This window comes from Zingiber officinale, chromosome 1B (genome assembly GCF_018446385.1).
Source record: "Zingiber officinale cultivar Zhangliang chromosome 1B, Zo_v1.1, whole genome shotgun sequence".
Lineage (NCBI taxonomy): Eukaryota > Viridiplantae > Streptophyta > Magnoliopsida > Zingiberales > Zingiberaceae > Zingiber > Zingiber officinale.
The window spans coordinates 8375128-8391598 of NC_055986.1; the positions used below are offsets into that span (position 1 = coordinate 8375128).

The 16471-nt window shown below is 40.9% G+C and overlaps 1 protein-coding gene across 1 annotated transcript; it reads right to left on the minus strand.

Annotated features, from left to right (window-relative positions):
• Window positions 1–1868: 1868 nt before the first annotated feature.
• Window positions 1869–2471, minus strand: LOC122024699. The gene has a single exon (XM_042583407.1). The coding sequence runs from the start codon at window positions 2469–2471 to the stop codon at window positions 1869–1871; it is 603 nt and encodes a 200-aa protein (XP_042439341.1).
• Between the last annotated feature and the right edge of the window lie 14000 nt (window positions 2472–16471).

The window sequence follows — 16471 nt, forward strand, 5'->3', positions numbered from 1 at the left end:
ATCATTTTTAGCTTCCTCATAGTTTGCAGGTTCACACACGGCAATGTTACATCTTTCATAGATGTCAGAGAGCAGCCTAGTTCCTCTTACAGGAACATCATCTACTGCTTCATCCTGCAAACCTTCTTCATCTTCAGTGTTTAAACTAGAAAACTTGAATTTCAAGTCTGTCACAGTCTGATTTTTCTTCTTTGTATCCTCCGAGTTCCATGCTTCATTCTCCATGAAGTAAACATCCCTGCTTACTATAATATTTCCAGTCTGTAGCTGGAAAACTTTATAGGCTTTGCTGACATTACTATATCCTATAAAAATACCAGGTGTAGCTTTTCTATCCAGCTTATCACGCTTGTTTTGTGGAATATAAGTAAAGCATAAACAACCAAAGATTCTAAGAAATTTCAGAGTTGGTTTATAACCATACCAAGCTTCAAATGGTGTTTGATCTTTCACTGCTTTTGTGGGAAGTCTATTTTGAAGAAACACAGCCGTGTTTGCTGCTTCTGCCCAAAAACTTTTTGCCAAATTCTTCTCATGCAGCATACACCTTGACATTTCCATGATATATCTATTTCTCCTTTCACTAACTCCATTTTGCTGAGGAGTGTAGGGAGCTGTAAGTTGATGTTCTATGCCTGCATCTTCACAAAACTTGTTAAATTCTGTAGAAGTATATTCTTTCCCATTATCAGATCTTATAGTCTGAATTTTGCAGCCACATTCATTTTCAACTCTTGCCTTAAATTTCAAAAAAACTTGAGCTACTTCTGATTTGAATTTCAAGAAGAAAATCCAGCACATTCTAGTGAAGTCATCAATAAAGGCAATGTAATAGAGACTACCCTTTAAAGAAGGTGTTCTTTGAGGCCCTGAAACATCCGTGTGAATCAATTGCAACTTCCTTGAAGTTCTGGCAGTTGACTTGGAGAATGGTTTTCTATTGAGCTTGCCGAATTGACATGCCCTACAATATGAAATCTGATCAGCAAATTCTGGAAGCTCTTCTAGAATCATCTTGGATTTCATTTGCAGCATTCCTTGGTGATGATAATGCCCGAGTCTCTTGTGCCAAATCTCAGTGACATTTTCACGAATTCAGAAAGCAGTTTGCTCCTCCTCTAATGGTTTTAGAGCAAAGTTTTTGCCTTTCATCTTTATCTTAAAGATATCTTGATTGGCTGCATCTTTAATGAGGCAAAAATTGTCTTCGAAAACAACTTTAAATCCCTTTTCAATCAACTGACCAACACTCAACAAATTTTGATGAATTTCAGGAACAAAAAGATCCTCAGAGGTGAGTTTTGTACCTGAACAACTGGTTATGGCAACCGTTCCCTTTCCTTTGACTGAAATATAATCACCATTTCCTATTCTTACTTGGTGATTTTAGTTGGGTGCAAGTCTTTGAACAGTTCCTTGTCATTGGTCATAAGATTGGTGCAACCACTGTCAATTAGCCAACTCTCAGTTTCTACATTGCTTGCAAAACAAGTTGCTACAAAAAGTTGATCCTCGTCTTGATCAACAACTTCGTCTTGATCAGCAACTTTAGCCTCTTCTTCTTGCTGTGGATTCTTCTTTTTGCAAATGACAGCTTCATGTCCCATTTGATTACATTTTCTGCATTTTGCATTGGGTCTTCTCCAACATTTGAAAGGTGGATGACCTTTTTTGCCACAATGATGACATGGAGGATAATTCACTTTTGCACCAACTTTCTTGTCTCCTGCCTTGTTCTTATTGCCCATTAATGAACCTTCTCCTATTGCTTGAGGATTCTTGTTTTTCTGTTTTCTGAAATTGCCAACATCATTATGCCTGGCTGGTAAGGCTCCTTCAATTTCTCCCTCTCGCCTCATTGCACGCCTCTATTCTTGTGCTTGTAAGGCATTCAAGAGTTCTGCCAGTGTAATTCTGGTCAGATCCTTCATATTTTCGAAGGTAGTGATGGTAGCCTCAAACCTTTCAGGCAGAGTTACAAGAATTTTCTCAACAATTCTTAAGTCTGTCAATGAAGAACCTAGTAATCGAACTCGATTTGCTATCCCAAGAAGTATGTCAGCATACTCCTTGATGGTCTCTGTTTTCTTCATTTTCTGCATCTCAAAATCACGAATTAGATTCAACACCTGCATTCCACGAATTCTTTCATCTCCTTCATATTCTGACTTGAGATAATCCCAGATCTCCTTTGCCGTCTGAAGAGACATGATTCGAGAAAATATAGTGGCTGAAACTGCAGCAAACAAACAAGCTTTAGCCTTTGACTTCTTCGTCTTCTTCTCCTTATGTACTTTGATCTGAGCCATGGTAGAATTTGCAGGAAGTACAGGAATTTCGTAATCAACGTTGAGTGCTTCCCAAAGATCCAAAGCATCCAAGTATGTCTCCATGTGTACTGTCCATATCTGGTAATTATCTCCATCGAACACTGGTGGAGAAATAGTAGAGAAACTTGCTTCTGCTTCCATGGTGTGTTAAAGTTACACAGGTCCCTTAAGAAGAAGGCTCTGATACCATCTGTTGTCAAAGAAAATAAAAAATGAGCAGAACAGTACATCTTCTTCTGCTATAGATACAGATAAAAAGAACTAAGGAAATAACTTCCTAAGGAAATAATTTCCACTAACTGCTATAACTTCCACTAATTGCAATAAACAGTTATGAACTACTTCTAAAGCATAGTTTTAACAATTGTCACTGTTTCTTGTAGATACAGATAAACTGCAAGGTTGCAACTGATCAGTTCCGGCCCAGCAATAGCACTAGGAAGACCACAAAATGGATGGAGTGAAATAGACTTTGCCCCGTTGCTGTTCTGTCCAACTGATCATAATCTTTTTAAGTTTTCTTTTGCTATTTCCAGAGAAATTATCCCCACCCAAATTATTTCTAAGTTGTAAAACTGATGGTTCCAGGCAATCTTTCTCAAATTTCTCACAAAGAGCTTCATCAAAATCAGCAGCCCACATCATTTGGGAAAAAGAATAAACAAGTGTAGAAAACAAATTATAAGTTATGGAGATAAACACATTATGAATTAGATGAACAAGAGATTCATGTAACCAATTCTCAGTAGTTGGAAAATTTAGACTCGCTATAGTAGTTTTTATACTCAAAGTGCAGATATTACAAACCTCCCGCATGAGAAGTGCTTCGTCAAAGGGAACCAGCAACATTCGGAAAGCAAAATGAAGACTCTCAGCCCCTATAAGTGAAAGATGTCCGAACATTTCAGCATCTACTAGTTCCAAGACCTTCTATAATGTCTGCAACTGATTCATAACCCCAGTAGGCCCCTCCATCTGAAAATTTTCCAGCTGAACAAGATATTAAAATAAGATATAATTAGTTTCTAACATTTTGAACACCAATAACAAATATTTTGGGTGGATCAGATAAATGCACAATAACATTCTTCGAAGAAGCATCTCAAAGCACAAAAAAGCATCTGCATTGTCCTCATAAAGCACAATGAAAGGAGAAAGCATATCGCTCATTCCTAATGACAATGATATGACAATGTTAACACTTGCAATGTCTCCAGATCACAAATATTTAAATTTTACACATAAACATACATCATAAGTTAGAAAATCAAGAGGTCGCAACTTTGGCAATATCCAGTAGATGGGTCAACCCATGCATAAACAGCAAGAATATCTGACATTCTAGCAATATTGTCTGTGTCTCCATAGAATTCTAGATGATTATCTGTTCTCACAACATCAACAACTAGAAAAATAATGATTTTAGCTAAGAATAATAAAAGAAAATAAAAATATCATGAGAAAATATTCAAGAATTTCTTGCAATTACATCATAGAAAAAACTAATTTACCAATTCGATGAAGAGTCCATAGCCATTCAGAAAGGCCAAACCATTTGGAAGTGTCTTGTTTGTCTTAAGTGCTTCTGGAATGTCTAAAATCTTCAGGCTATTAACAACATCTTCTCTGTACACCAATGCTTATGCTCCTTTAATTTTTTGAATATCTGAGTGAAAGATATCACTTCTTCTGTTGCTTGTAGGAGGTACATCTAATTCCATAGTTAGATCCACATTGTTGTTTATTTGGAAATTATACATGTTTTCGTCTTTCAACCTTCTTGTTCTTTCAGAAATAAAAGTTCTATCACCACTTGGCTCGTGCTCTCCACCTTCATTCTCATCAGCATAATTTTTTAGGAATAAATTAATTACCGGAAGAGAAGGAAAATCATTAAAGCTTTCACTGTCATACTGGAGTTCATTAATTTCACACTCAGAGGTTCTTGAGCATTAATTGTAAGCAGCATTGTCGGTACTCATTCTGGCACTGACCAATTCTGTTGATGTACCAGAGTTATTCTCACTTGTAGCTTCTAGTTGCTTATCACTATTGTCTTTAGATAGCGTCCTTACATCCATGACTTTGGATCCAACAACAAAAGCAAGGTTACCTGTTCCAATGCTAGAGTGCATCATTTGGCATTGCTTAACTAAATCCTTATACCATTCCCTGTAATGTATTGGCCATATTACACAATGCTCTAATTTTCAACCACCAGAAGAGCTTAGCATGAATGCTGCATAAATAGCAATCTGACCGTATCTTTATGAAAAAGAGGCGCATGATAGATTATGATCCTAGAAAGTTGATATTCATATGTTCGAAGAACACCATGAATTATAAATAGATTTTAATAACAACCACATTAGCACCCCTAGATACCAAATATGGACTGTGTGTTAGAAGTAAAAAAAAAAAACAATTTACACCAATGATGCTACAGATTCATGGTTTTCCATCCAACTCAAAATTTACTTTTAAGATAGTCAAGCTCTGCAAACATGAAGTTCATTTAGTTGAAAATCAGGAGACAAAATAGAGCATCTGACTATGAAACAAGTAGATTTGTCAAGTTTGCAGAATATCAAAACACGTTTATGATGCTAATGGGTCTTCCTGTCTCTACAGAATTTCAAGGCTATTAGTTTTAGCCTTCAAAACTTAGATCTTAAAGTTAAAACTGAAATCATGCAAAACAGTCTAACAATCATACCAGTAATATCTAACCAAATAATGTACCTCCGTGTCATCCTTAGCTGCTTCCTATTTTCAGTAGTGCTGTTCAAAGTATAACAACCAAGAAGAAATTCCCATACTTCTGCTCTTATAGATGGATCTACACCCTGCTCTTTCAGAAGGAAAGTAAAATACGAGGAGCCATAGACTGCGCCAAAAGCACCAGTACATTGTATTAGAATAGACCAATTTAGGTCTATTTGCATCAAGCATGTACATGTAGGGAGGTAACTAAGTAAATCATTAGTTATGCATTCGGATGTACACCACCAAGTCCAGGGTTTCATCTTTTCATGCATGATATAAAGCTAAAAGTAATTCCTTTTTACATGACATGCATGAAATTAACATAGCAACCCTAATTTATCAACTGTCTAGGGTTTCGTTGTTTAAATTTTGTTCCTACATATACAAAGCTGCAAGGCCAGAAAATGTGAAGAATTCAGAAGGAACCATAAGCTTCAAGAATGAAAGAATTACACATAATGTTACTAAATGCATGCCCAAGAACTTACCCCTAGGATAATCAATTTAAGCGCTTTCCGGAAACCAACAACCATCCGATTGCTATAAAAAATATTTGCCACTTTTCTAGAGTAAGTATTTTGTTTCTCTGCATCATAGAAGTTACAGGAAAAAAAAAAGCACTTTCAACAGTTTCCTATAAAATAGTATTTGATGCGGTGATAAAAAAGGACCCACTGAGCATGGGTCAAGAGCGGAAGCAGTAGCCAACAGAGAGGTTAAAGTCAAGGAGGTTAATGTCAGAGAACCAACGGGCTCAAAAAAAATGGGCCGAGCGGAAGTCAACGTCAACTGCCGATCGAGCTCGAAGTGTCCGATCGGCTAACAGGTTCATCGGAGCAGATTGCTCGTCCGGCCGGGATTACTACAGCAAGAACGTCAAATGTTCATTACTGCTTGAAGGAGCACTAAGGCGATCAGAATGCCTGTCTGGTCAGACGCGAAACAATCTACTGAATCGAAGTATTACGAAGAAGAGTGGCGGAGATCGACTGGGCAGGGATTCTCGGCCGAGCGGCTCCCTAGCTCGGCCAAATAGTGGGCCCCCTCCCATATCTTGTAACATCCCTCTGGGAGATAATGCCACTAGCAATAGGGCAAGGTCAACAGGCAAATCGCACGACAGAAGCTTCTACTGTCATATCAGGGATTTGCGCGCTCTGTTAAGGTATGGTGTCAGAGACACTTTTCTGACATGTCTTTTCATAGGACAATTGGAAAAATATGTCCGTGCCTTAAGGAGCGTGCACTTCGCCTACTGTAGCACTATATAAAGAGGGGGTCCATTGGTAAGTCCAATAACTAGTGTCACGAATGAACTTCAAATTAATTCAATGTTTGAAACCCTTCAACTACTCAAAGATATGACATAGCATAGGGCCCAAGTCGATTTCTCAAGGAACCTAGCAAGTGAGTGCTTGATTTAGATCCAAATCTATGTTTTTGAACTAAATCCTAGATTAAGGAAGAAGTACCAACTAACAAAGACAATGGCAGAGAAATGAAGTGTGCTTAAATGCAGAAATTAAATCTAAGTGAATAACTCAACCGCTTATCAACTAACAACCTTGCAGAACAATTTTCAACGTAGTAGAATTGAAACTACACAAGTTACTAAAATCTGAAATCAAACTTAACAGAGAATTTTAGAATCTAAGTTTAATGCTAATACAGGAATTTGCAGGAATTAATTTCAAAACAAGCATGCAAAAATTCTGAAGCAAAGTTAAATTGCAGAACTCGAAATCTGAATTGTAACTTCAGAAATAAAAGTTGCAGAATCAAAAATTCAGATCCTCAGCTAAAGACACAAATTAAACCAATTTGAATTGCAGAAAGTAGATCTAGAGTAACAACACTATAACTACTCAGTCCAAATTTGCATAAACAAGGAATTCGTTATCAAGTTCTTAAGGAAACAGAATGCAAAATCAGTAAACTGCAGAATTCTAATGACTAAATCTGAAGAGAAGTAAATAAGACAAAGCAATACTCTAAAATTGTCAACTACTTAAAATTGAAACGATTCAAGTAATTCTAAGCAAGCAAAAACAATTGCAATCAAACAACAACTACTCTTCAATGATAAAACGAAAACATTCTTCTCTGAGACAAAGTTAGAAACTAATTACACTAAAAGAAATCTGTTGAAATTGCTGTATCAACGAACACAAATAGAAACTAATTAATCCAACATAAACTACTGAAATTACTGCATCTAAAACAAGGTTTGTAAACTACTTTCATTAAAAGAAACATGCTGGAAATTCTGCAGCAAAGAACAGGGATTAAAATCTGCAGCAAATATAAAATCAGCAACTCATTACACTAAACAGATTCTAGAAATTACTGCATCAAATTCAAAGATTGAAAACTGATTACACTATCAGAAACTTGATGGTATTTCTGCATTACAGAACAGGGATTGAAAACAAAATTCTTGAAAGAAACTAATCTATGCAATAAACTGTGTTATCAACGAAATCTAGATCTAGCTAAAAACAGTAATAAAATGCAAGATTAAAACTAAACCAATTCCAATCACAACCAATTCTTGAATCACAACTCTTGTCGTCACACAAGAGTCCTCACTTGAGACCTCAATTGCGAAATCCAGAAAAGCAGAAAAGAGAACGTCGCTGATCCGAGTTCAGATCCAAAACCCGCTGATCCTAGCCAAAGAAACCTCTCTGGAAGAACACAAGTTCAGATCTGTGCAAAATTGTCGAAATCTGGATCTGTGATTCAAATCTGTGAGCAGCTGTTGCTTGCTGATGGATCGATGATTGCGGTTGGAATCAAGTCGGTAAACACTAGAGAGACCTCTCTAACTCTTCCCGATGATGGCTGATGATCTCCTGCTGTCAACACCGTTCGAACAGGGGCGGAAATGAAGATTTGAATCGCAGCAAAGCTTGCCGTCGAGACCTCTTTGGCAACCCTCCAGCTTCAGAAAATTAGGCCAGCAGCTCCCTTACTCTTCCTCTATGGATCTGGAATTCAGAATGTGATTGTTCACTGGAATCGGGGGCATGCGCGCGCGCTCACGAAGAGGAAATCGCCGTTGGCACGATGAACAGTAAACGCAACCACTGTTCATCCGCGATTCTTTTGGGTTTTATACCAAGGTTTGAACCGGGATTTGCATTTGGTTTAGGGCTTAGTTTAGGAGGAAAATTAGGGATTTGATGAGAAGGTTTGACATGGGTTAGCTCAAGAGGAAAGCTCCATTTAATGGATCGGGCCCAATCCAAATTCTTGTAGTCCAATGAGCCTATTCCTTCAAAACAAATAAAGTACCATTATTAGATAAGATTCCACAAGAAATATATAGAAAATGCAACAAGGCTCTAAATAATTCTCAACTCATAAGATATAAGATAAAACAAGAATTAATCATATGAGAAGATGCAAAATACTCAATTCAAGAGCCCAATTATGCACAAAAAATACTAGATAAATACTTTTCTGACATGTCTTTTCATAGGACAATTGGAAAAATATGTCCGTGCCTTAAGGAGCGTGCACTTCGCCTACTGTATCACTATATAAAGAGGGGGTCCATGCACTGACGAAGGTATGTGATATTCGTTATTTGCACTTGTGCTTTCATTGCGACTACATTACTCCACCTTCTTTCTACTATTCTGGTGACTGACTTGAGCATCAGAGGGCCAACGCTGGAGAACCCTTCTTTGAGCCGGCACTGACATTCTGTGTGTTGCAGATCAAAGCAGAGTCTTTATGAGGTCAACAAAGGAGCCACATTCCCAGCCAGCCTTCTTCACGATTTTCAGACAGGATCATATTGACGTCGTCTGTGGAAACCTAGCCTACATCTGAGACGTGGAGATGGAGGAAGCTGGATGACTCATGACGGTGACACTGATAAAGGAGGAAATAGACATGCTAATACAAGCCCAAGCAGCAAAGATTGTGGAGCAACAACAGCAGACAATGGTCGAGCGACACGTAAATGAGCCCGTGGTGTCAGCAGCAGGACAGCAGGGCAGATACAGAGACTGAGCGGAAAATATATCCGTTCGGGGGCAGAACAAGAAGCCGACTGGCACATACAAGAATGCGCCTAATGCATCGATCCCCTTTCACCAAGCGTTGTTCCATACCCCATCGAAGGAACAAGGTCGAGCGGATAGAGAGCAAGGATCTTCTTCGAACAACACATCTATATGGGACGGGCGAAAGGGAAAGGCACCAAAGGTCGATGATGCCCTAAAACATATCAACAGGCAATTCTCTCAAGGGATCCTCAACGACCCACTACCACGCCATTACACTTTATTGACGATCGGAGAGTACAATGAAACGACCGACCCGGAGGACCTTGATAACACGGCTACTCTCCATCAGTATACAGATGGGGTGAAGTGTCGGGTCTTTCTCACCATTCTCTATCGAGACAGAGGTGGTTTAGGCACTTGCCGATAGGATCAATCCGTAGCTTCAAAGACTTCCAAGCAGCGTTTCTACATTATTTCGCCAGTAGTCACCACTACCAGAAGATGAACGTTAACTTGTTCGCTTTGAAGCAAGGACCAAGGAGGCACTAAGAGCCTATATCAAGAGGTTCAACCAAGTGGTCATGGACATCCCATCGGTTTCTCCGGATTTATTAGCAAGTGCCTTCTCCTAGGGACTTTCAGAGGGCGAGTTCTTTTGCTCACTTATCCGGAGGCCGCCGAAAGACTTCGACCACCTACTCAGGTGTGCCAGCGAATACATCAATGTAGAGGAAGTCCAAGCGACACGAAGGAAGGAGGCACCTGCTGAACCTATCGCCGCCCCTAAATGATGGCCAGACAGAAGCCATCAGCTACCAAAGGGCGCCCGAACGGGAGTAGCACAGCCGCACCAGGAGCCCTAAACCCATGTCGTGTAGCACGTAGAAGTAGCCATGCCGAAAGCTGCAAAAGGCAGGCCTTGGACACTGTTGTTTTGCTCGTTCCATCAATCGGGAGCACACAACACTCGAGACTGCTACAACCTGAGGCCAATTCTAAGTTGATCGCCTCCTCCAGGATATCACCGTCGGTCACCATCTCCCAATCGGTATCATTGACGTCGATCAGACAAGCAGTAGGAAGAAGAAAGAACGGTGGTCGAGCGGCATTAACATCAGTCTCAATGGAGAAGTAACACAAGTCTCGCCCGAGCTTTGGCTGAGCGGACTAGACCCTTGACTCGGGAGGAGGAAAATCGAAGCAAAACCGCTCGGGGTGAAATCGGAATAATCGCCTAGGGGCCAACCGACGATGATTCCAGCCGAGCAAGGAAGTCGCACGCGCCGGCGATGATTCCAGCCGAGCAAGGAAGTCGCACGCGCCGGCGATTGGAGATACATGCTATGGGATGCAATAAAGAGAAGGTCGAGGGACCAGAGATCAATTTCAGCCCTCGGGACCTAGAGGGAGTGGAGATCCCTCATGATAACGCTTTGATCATTCGAGCGGTAATAGCTAATTACAATATTCATTGAACTTTTGTGGGTACAGGCAGCTCGGTGTATATCATTTTCAAGAAGGCGCTCGACTAGCTGCAGATCCACCATAGCGAATTGTAGTCCATGACGACCCCACTGTATGGGTTCATTGTTGGTGCAACCTTAGGTCAAGGTTGACCTGGTTGACCCGACTCGAGTTGACTTGACTCGAGTTGTATTTTGATGTTTGACTTGGGAAGATTGTCGGTGCAACCTTAGGTCAAGGTTGACCTAGTTGTGTTGCATGTTGATGTTTGACACTCGTGAGAGAGTTCTATTCTTGATATGGGACAAGAATAGATGTTTGGGAGATTATTGGTGCAACCGTAGGTCAAGGTTGACCTGGTTGACCTGATTCGGGAAAAAGTCCAAGTATGGAGACTTGGCCGGAAAAGTCCAAAGGAGCTATTTGGAAAAGTCCAAGTATGGAGACTTGGCATCGAAAAGTCCAAGCAGGGAGCTTGGCACGCGAAAAGTCCAAGTATGGAGACTTGGCTGGAAAAGTCCAAGCAGGAGCTTGGCACGGAAAAGTCCAAGTATGGAGACTTGCAGGAAAAGTCCAAGTATGAAGACTTGGCACGGAGAAGTCCCGTGAGTGAAGCCAAGGAAAGTCCTAACTGGATGTTAGGCGATTGGAAAGTCCTAGTGAGTAGGAAAGGAAAGTCCTAACTGATGTTAGGCAGGTGGAAGCCAGGCAAGGGAAAGTCCAGTGAGTGAAGCCATGGTGAGTGAAGCCGGTGAAAATCTAGTGAGTGAAGCTAGGTGAATGAGAAAGTCCTAACGGGATGTTAGGCAATGTGGAAATCCTGGTGAGGCAGGTGAAAGTCCCGTGAGTGAAGCCGAGGGAAAATCCAGATGGATCGGGGATGATCGGACTTGGTGTTGGAAAGTCCAAGTAGGTCAAAGGATTGACCGACACAGGGGAGTTCTAGCAGTCAAGGGAGTGACCAGATGTTAGGGATGAAGTACCAATAGGTCAAGGTTGACCGGATATTGGTTTGAAGTCTTGGGACTTGGTTTGGGCCAAACCCAAGCTCTGGATCGGTCACCAAACCGATCAGATACTTTGCTCGATCGGTCCGGTGACCGATCGCTCTGGCATCGATCGTCCGTGACCGATCTGTCGAGAGGCAAAGAGGCCGATCGGTCCACGCATCGATCTGTTATCGGGGGGACCGATCGAGACGATGTCGCTGAGGTTGGGATCGGGTGGACCGATGCTCGATCGGTCCACGCACCGATCGTAACCCGCAAAGGTGGGCAGCTATGTGAAGAAAGTCGATCGGTCCGGGACCGATCGAATAGGTCCCGATCGTCCCCGATCGGGCAGTTTCCGCCAGATTTCTTCTGTGTTTTCTTCGCTTTCGCAGTTATAAAGGAGGGCTACAGTTGCGAGCCAAACGCTTTTGCTTCTTCTGCTGAATCTTTTCGCCTCGCCGAGCTTTGGTTGAGCTCTCATTGTGCTGAGTTCTGTTGAACTCGTCGAAGTGAGTTTCCTGCTGGTGTTCTAGCTGCTGGATCCGAGAAGCTGCTGCTTCATCAAGGTTCCAGTCGACAACAAGAGGCAAGCAAGTGTATTACAATTTCTATTGTTCTTGTTTGTTTTCTCCATTGTTGTACTCCTTTGTTTGCTGTTGCAAAAGATTGTGGTGAGGTTTCTCCACCCATAAGGAGTTTATATTAGCCGGTTCTCCGGGGACTCATCCACCGACGGATTGACCGGACTCGTCCACCTTACGGACACGCCGAGGAGTAGGAGCCCTAATCTCCGAACCTCGTTACATCCATCGAGTTTGAGGTTTGATTTCTTTCTTTGTCGCTTCTATTGTTTTATTTCCGCTGCGCTAACTCGACATTGTAGAAAGAATCGAACGAATTGGGGTCGGCTATTCACACCCCCCTCTCTAGCCGTACAAAGGATCCTAACAAGTGGTATCAGAGCAAGGTTGCTCTTCGTCGGATCAACACCCGTGGGAGCAAAGCTAGAGATGGATCAATTCGGAGAAGACATCACGATTCCACCCTTCTACAACGACAACTTCACATATTGGAAGGTAAGGATGATGTATTTTCTTAGGACTAATATGTTGAACTGGTTTTGTGTACAAGAAGGTTTTACTCCTCCAATGGATAAAGAAGGAGAGCCTCTAGAGAAGAACAAGTGGACAAAGGAACAAGTCCATCAATCAACGATCAACAATGAGGTAACTAAAACAATTGAATTTTCATTACCTACTAATATTTTGCGTAAGATAGGTGAATACAACAATGCCAAGGAGTTGTGGGATAACTTGGCCAAGTACCATGAGGAGAGTTCCACTTCAAGCCATGAAGAGGAGCCTAGTGAGCCAAGTAGCTCACATCATGGAGGGAGCGAGTTGGGAGTTGAGGGCTACTCAACATCCAAGGAAGAAGAGGAAGTGAGTTCTTCTTCAAGATCGGAGCACGAAGAAGAAGCTTCTACCTCCGGGAGGGATGAAGAAGAGAACATCCATTCATCCTCAATCCTAGGTAACTCAAACACTTTAAGTTCAAGTAAATTGCATATAATGTGTTTTGAGTGTAGGGAATTTGGGCACTACAAGAGTAAGTGTCCAAAGAGGGTAAGAAAGACTCCACCGGCGCCAAAGGTCAAGGAAGCCGGAGTCCCGAAACGCAAGGGCAAGGAGCACATCGTGTGCTTCCAATGCAAGCAAAGGGGACACTATAGGAGCCATTGTCCGAGGGGAGGCAACCTCACAAGGGCAAGAGACCGGGCACAACGATAGGGGAGCTAAGGCAAACCCTAAGGTAACCTCTAAGGTTCATTATTGCAATTCTAATAAAACTCATGCTAGTAGTTTTGTTGCAATTGTTAATAATGATAAGCATGTTAACTTTAGGAACCAATACATGTGCTTAGGAGCTAAACATGTTAGCCTAGGTAAGGATAACACTAGAAATACCAACCCTAGGATTAACGCTTCTAAAGTTAAGGAAAACCTAGGTAGAAATCCCAAGAAGACTAGACACATGCCTAGGAATATCTCAAGAGAAAATGACAAATTAAAACTTGAGGTATTAGAGAGGGAAAATCAAGTCTTGAGGTCAAGACTTGATAATTTAGAAAAGGCTCTTAAAAACATGGAGAAGTCATCTCTAGGGTTTAAGGGTCAAAAACCCAAGTCCAAGGACAAGAAAGGTTTGGGTCACAAACCTAAGTCCCAAATGGTCAAGCCCACCTATCATAATGTTCCATTCGATTATGGAACAAAACCTAGGGCTAGGAAGACCAACACCAAGGTCACAAGGGGAGTCACCCCTAGAGTTGATCTTGATGAGTCCCAAATGACCAAGGCTTTAAAGCCTAAGAGGGTCATTAGGAGGGTTGCTAGGGAAGTCATCCCTAGTGAATTTTTAGTGAACCCAATGAGCTCAAGTAGGTATTGGGTTCCTAGGAGCATTTTCTCTACCCCATAGATGGGTTAGAGAGTGTCAACTCCAATAAGAAGGGTAGTTAACCCAACTTTGAGGAAATTGACACTCAAGGAGCATTTTCAAGGTTTTTGGAACCTTTGAAAATGAAAGGATAATCTTTATCATTCACTCCTTGGAAGAGTAAAGTGTGCCAAAGTGAGAATATTTTAATCTTATTTGGCACAATTTAAGAAAACCTAGAGAAAACCATAATTGGGATTTTGGTTTTCTCTTAGGGATATATGGGCAATCTAGGATTAGAATTTAAGTTAACTAAGAGATTAAGGATACTTAGATAGGTAATCTAGGTATTTTATTTGTGTTAACTAACCATGGTTGTTTGCCATATGACATGTCATGACATCATGTTTAGTTTTATCATCATTTGAAATGTCATGATAATGCTTAGGCTAGTTTTTATGTCATGTTTATTTAAGTTTCAAACTTTATGCCATGACATCATGACATTGGCACATGTTTTTACTTACGATATCATTTATGCCATGTCATCATCTCTTGCATTATAATCAATGAAATTGATTTAAGGACAAACACATAATTTGATATTGAGATCAAATTGATGTTTAGAAAATGCATGAGAACTTAGCCTAAGTTGACCTTAACCCATATCTCACATCAAATTGACTTGAATGTGGTTTGATACACTTTAGATGTGTGTGAGATATTAGGATCATGAGTTAGGATCAAGGTGCATAATTCTTGTACCTAGATGACCCTAATTCAAGAAATGGAGGATCATAGGGAAAGCTTATGTACAAGTCATGTACATTTAGCCCTAAGATTATGGTCCTAAATTCAAATGGTTTTAAAAGCATTTTAAAATTGATTTGAAAAACCTTGATGAAGCTTTCCTAGTGATAGCATTCATCATTGAACATTGTGATACAAAGTTGAGTTAAACTTGAACTATTTCAAAGTTTTTGAACTTTGTATCAAGATTTGAAAATGGAAACTATTTTCATAGAAAATTATTTTTCCATGGTAGTGTATGATATGAGGAATGTATCCTCAAAATTTCACAATTTTTCGAATTTTCTGGAATTTATTAGGGGTTTCTGAATTTCGGGAGAGGAAAAATCAGAAATCCCTGATCAGTGTCTGGATCGGTCTCTGGACCGATCCAGGGATCGGTCGCTGGACCGATCCAGTAAGGTCTGATAGCGTGCCAATGTGCGGAAATTCGACTGCATGTCTGAAATTTTGGCTGACAGTTGGGTTTTGGATTTCGAGAGGTTTGAAACTCTCCAAGACATTGTTGGTGCAATGGTCAAGGGGAGTTGGCCTTTAGGGGAGTTTTAACTATTAGTCAAGGGAGTTGACTTTTAGGGGAGTTTTACTCCTTGAGGATTAGTGATATGGGATTATCACTAAGTGGATTGTTGAGCTTAGTATCAAGGGAAAATAAGAGTTTCAATGAAAGGTATGGGACTTTCATTAGGAAGAAACTCTTGACCTTGATACCCTCCTTATTCTTTTGATGTGTGTCAAAAGGGAGAGTGTTCATTGGAGAATTATTGAGAACCCAAGTTAGGTTATCGGTTTAACCTAAGCTAGGGAAGATTGTCAAGGAATGTTCGAGGAAGAACATTGGAATACTTTTGATGTGTGTCAAAAAGGGGAGAATTATTAGAGAACCCAAGTTAGGTTATCGGGTTAACCTAAGGGAGAATGTCTAGAGAATGTTCAAGGAAAGAACATTGGACATTGGAAGATGGTTGAAAATCTAAGTTAGGTTATCGGGTTAACCTAACTTGATTATGGTTTTGTCAAACATCAAAAAGGGGAGATTGTTGGTGCAACCTTAGGTCAAGGTTGACCTGGTTGACCCGACTCGAGTTGACTTGACTCGAGTTGTATTTTGATGTTTGACTTGGGAAGATTGTCGGTGCAACCTTAGGTCAAGGTTGACCTAGTTGTGTGGCATGTTGATGTTTGACACTGTGAGAGAGTTCTATTCTTGATATGGGACAAGAATAGATGTTTGGGAGATTATTGGTTGACCTGGTCGAGTTGACCTGGTTGACTGATTCGGGAAAAGTCCAAGTATGGAGACTTGGCATCGGAAAAGTCCAAGCAGGAGCTTGGCATCGAAAAGTCCAAGTATGGAGACTTGGCATCGAAAAGTCCAAGCAGGAGCTTGGCACGCGAAAAGTCCAAGTATGGAGACTTGGCATCGAAAAGTCCAAGCAGGAGCTTGCACGGGAAAAGTCCAAGTATGGAGACTTGGCACTGGAAAAGTCAAGCAGGGAGCTTGGCACGGAAAAGTCCAAGTATGGAGACTTGGCACGGAAAAGTCCAAGTATGAAGACTTGGCACGGAGAAGTCCGGTGAGTGAAGCCAGGTGGAAAGTCCTAACTGGATGTTAGGCGGTTGGAAAGTCCTGGAGAAACGTGACTAGAAA

What these genes read in the sequence shown, in the direction of transcription:
- LOC122024699 (XM_042583407.1), bottom strand. Translation starts at nt 2,471, where the DNA reads ATGGAAGCAGAAGCAAGTTTCTCTACTATTTCTCCACCAGTGTTCGAT.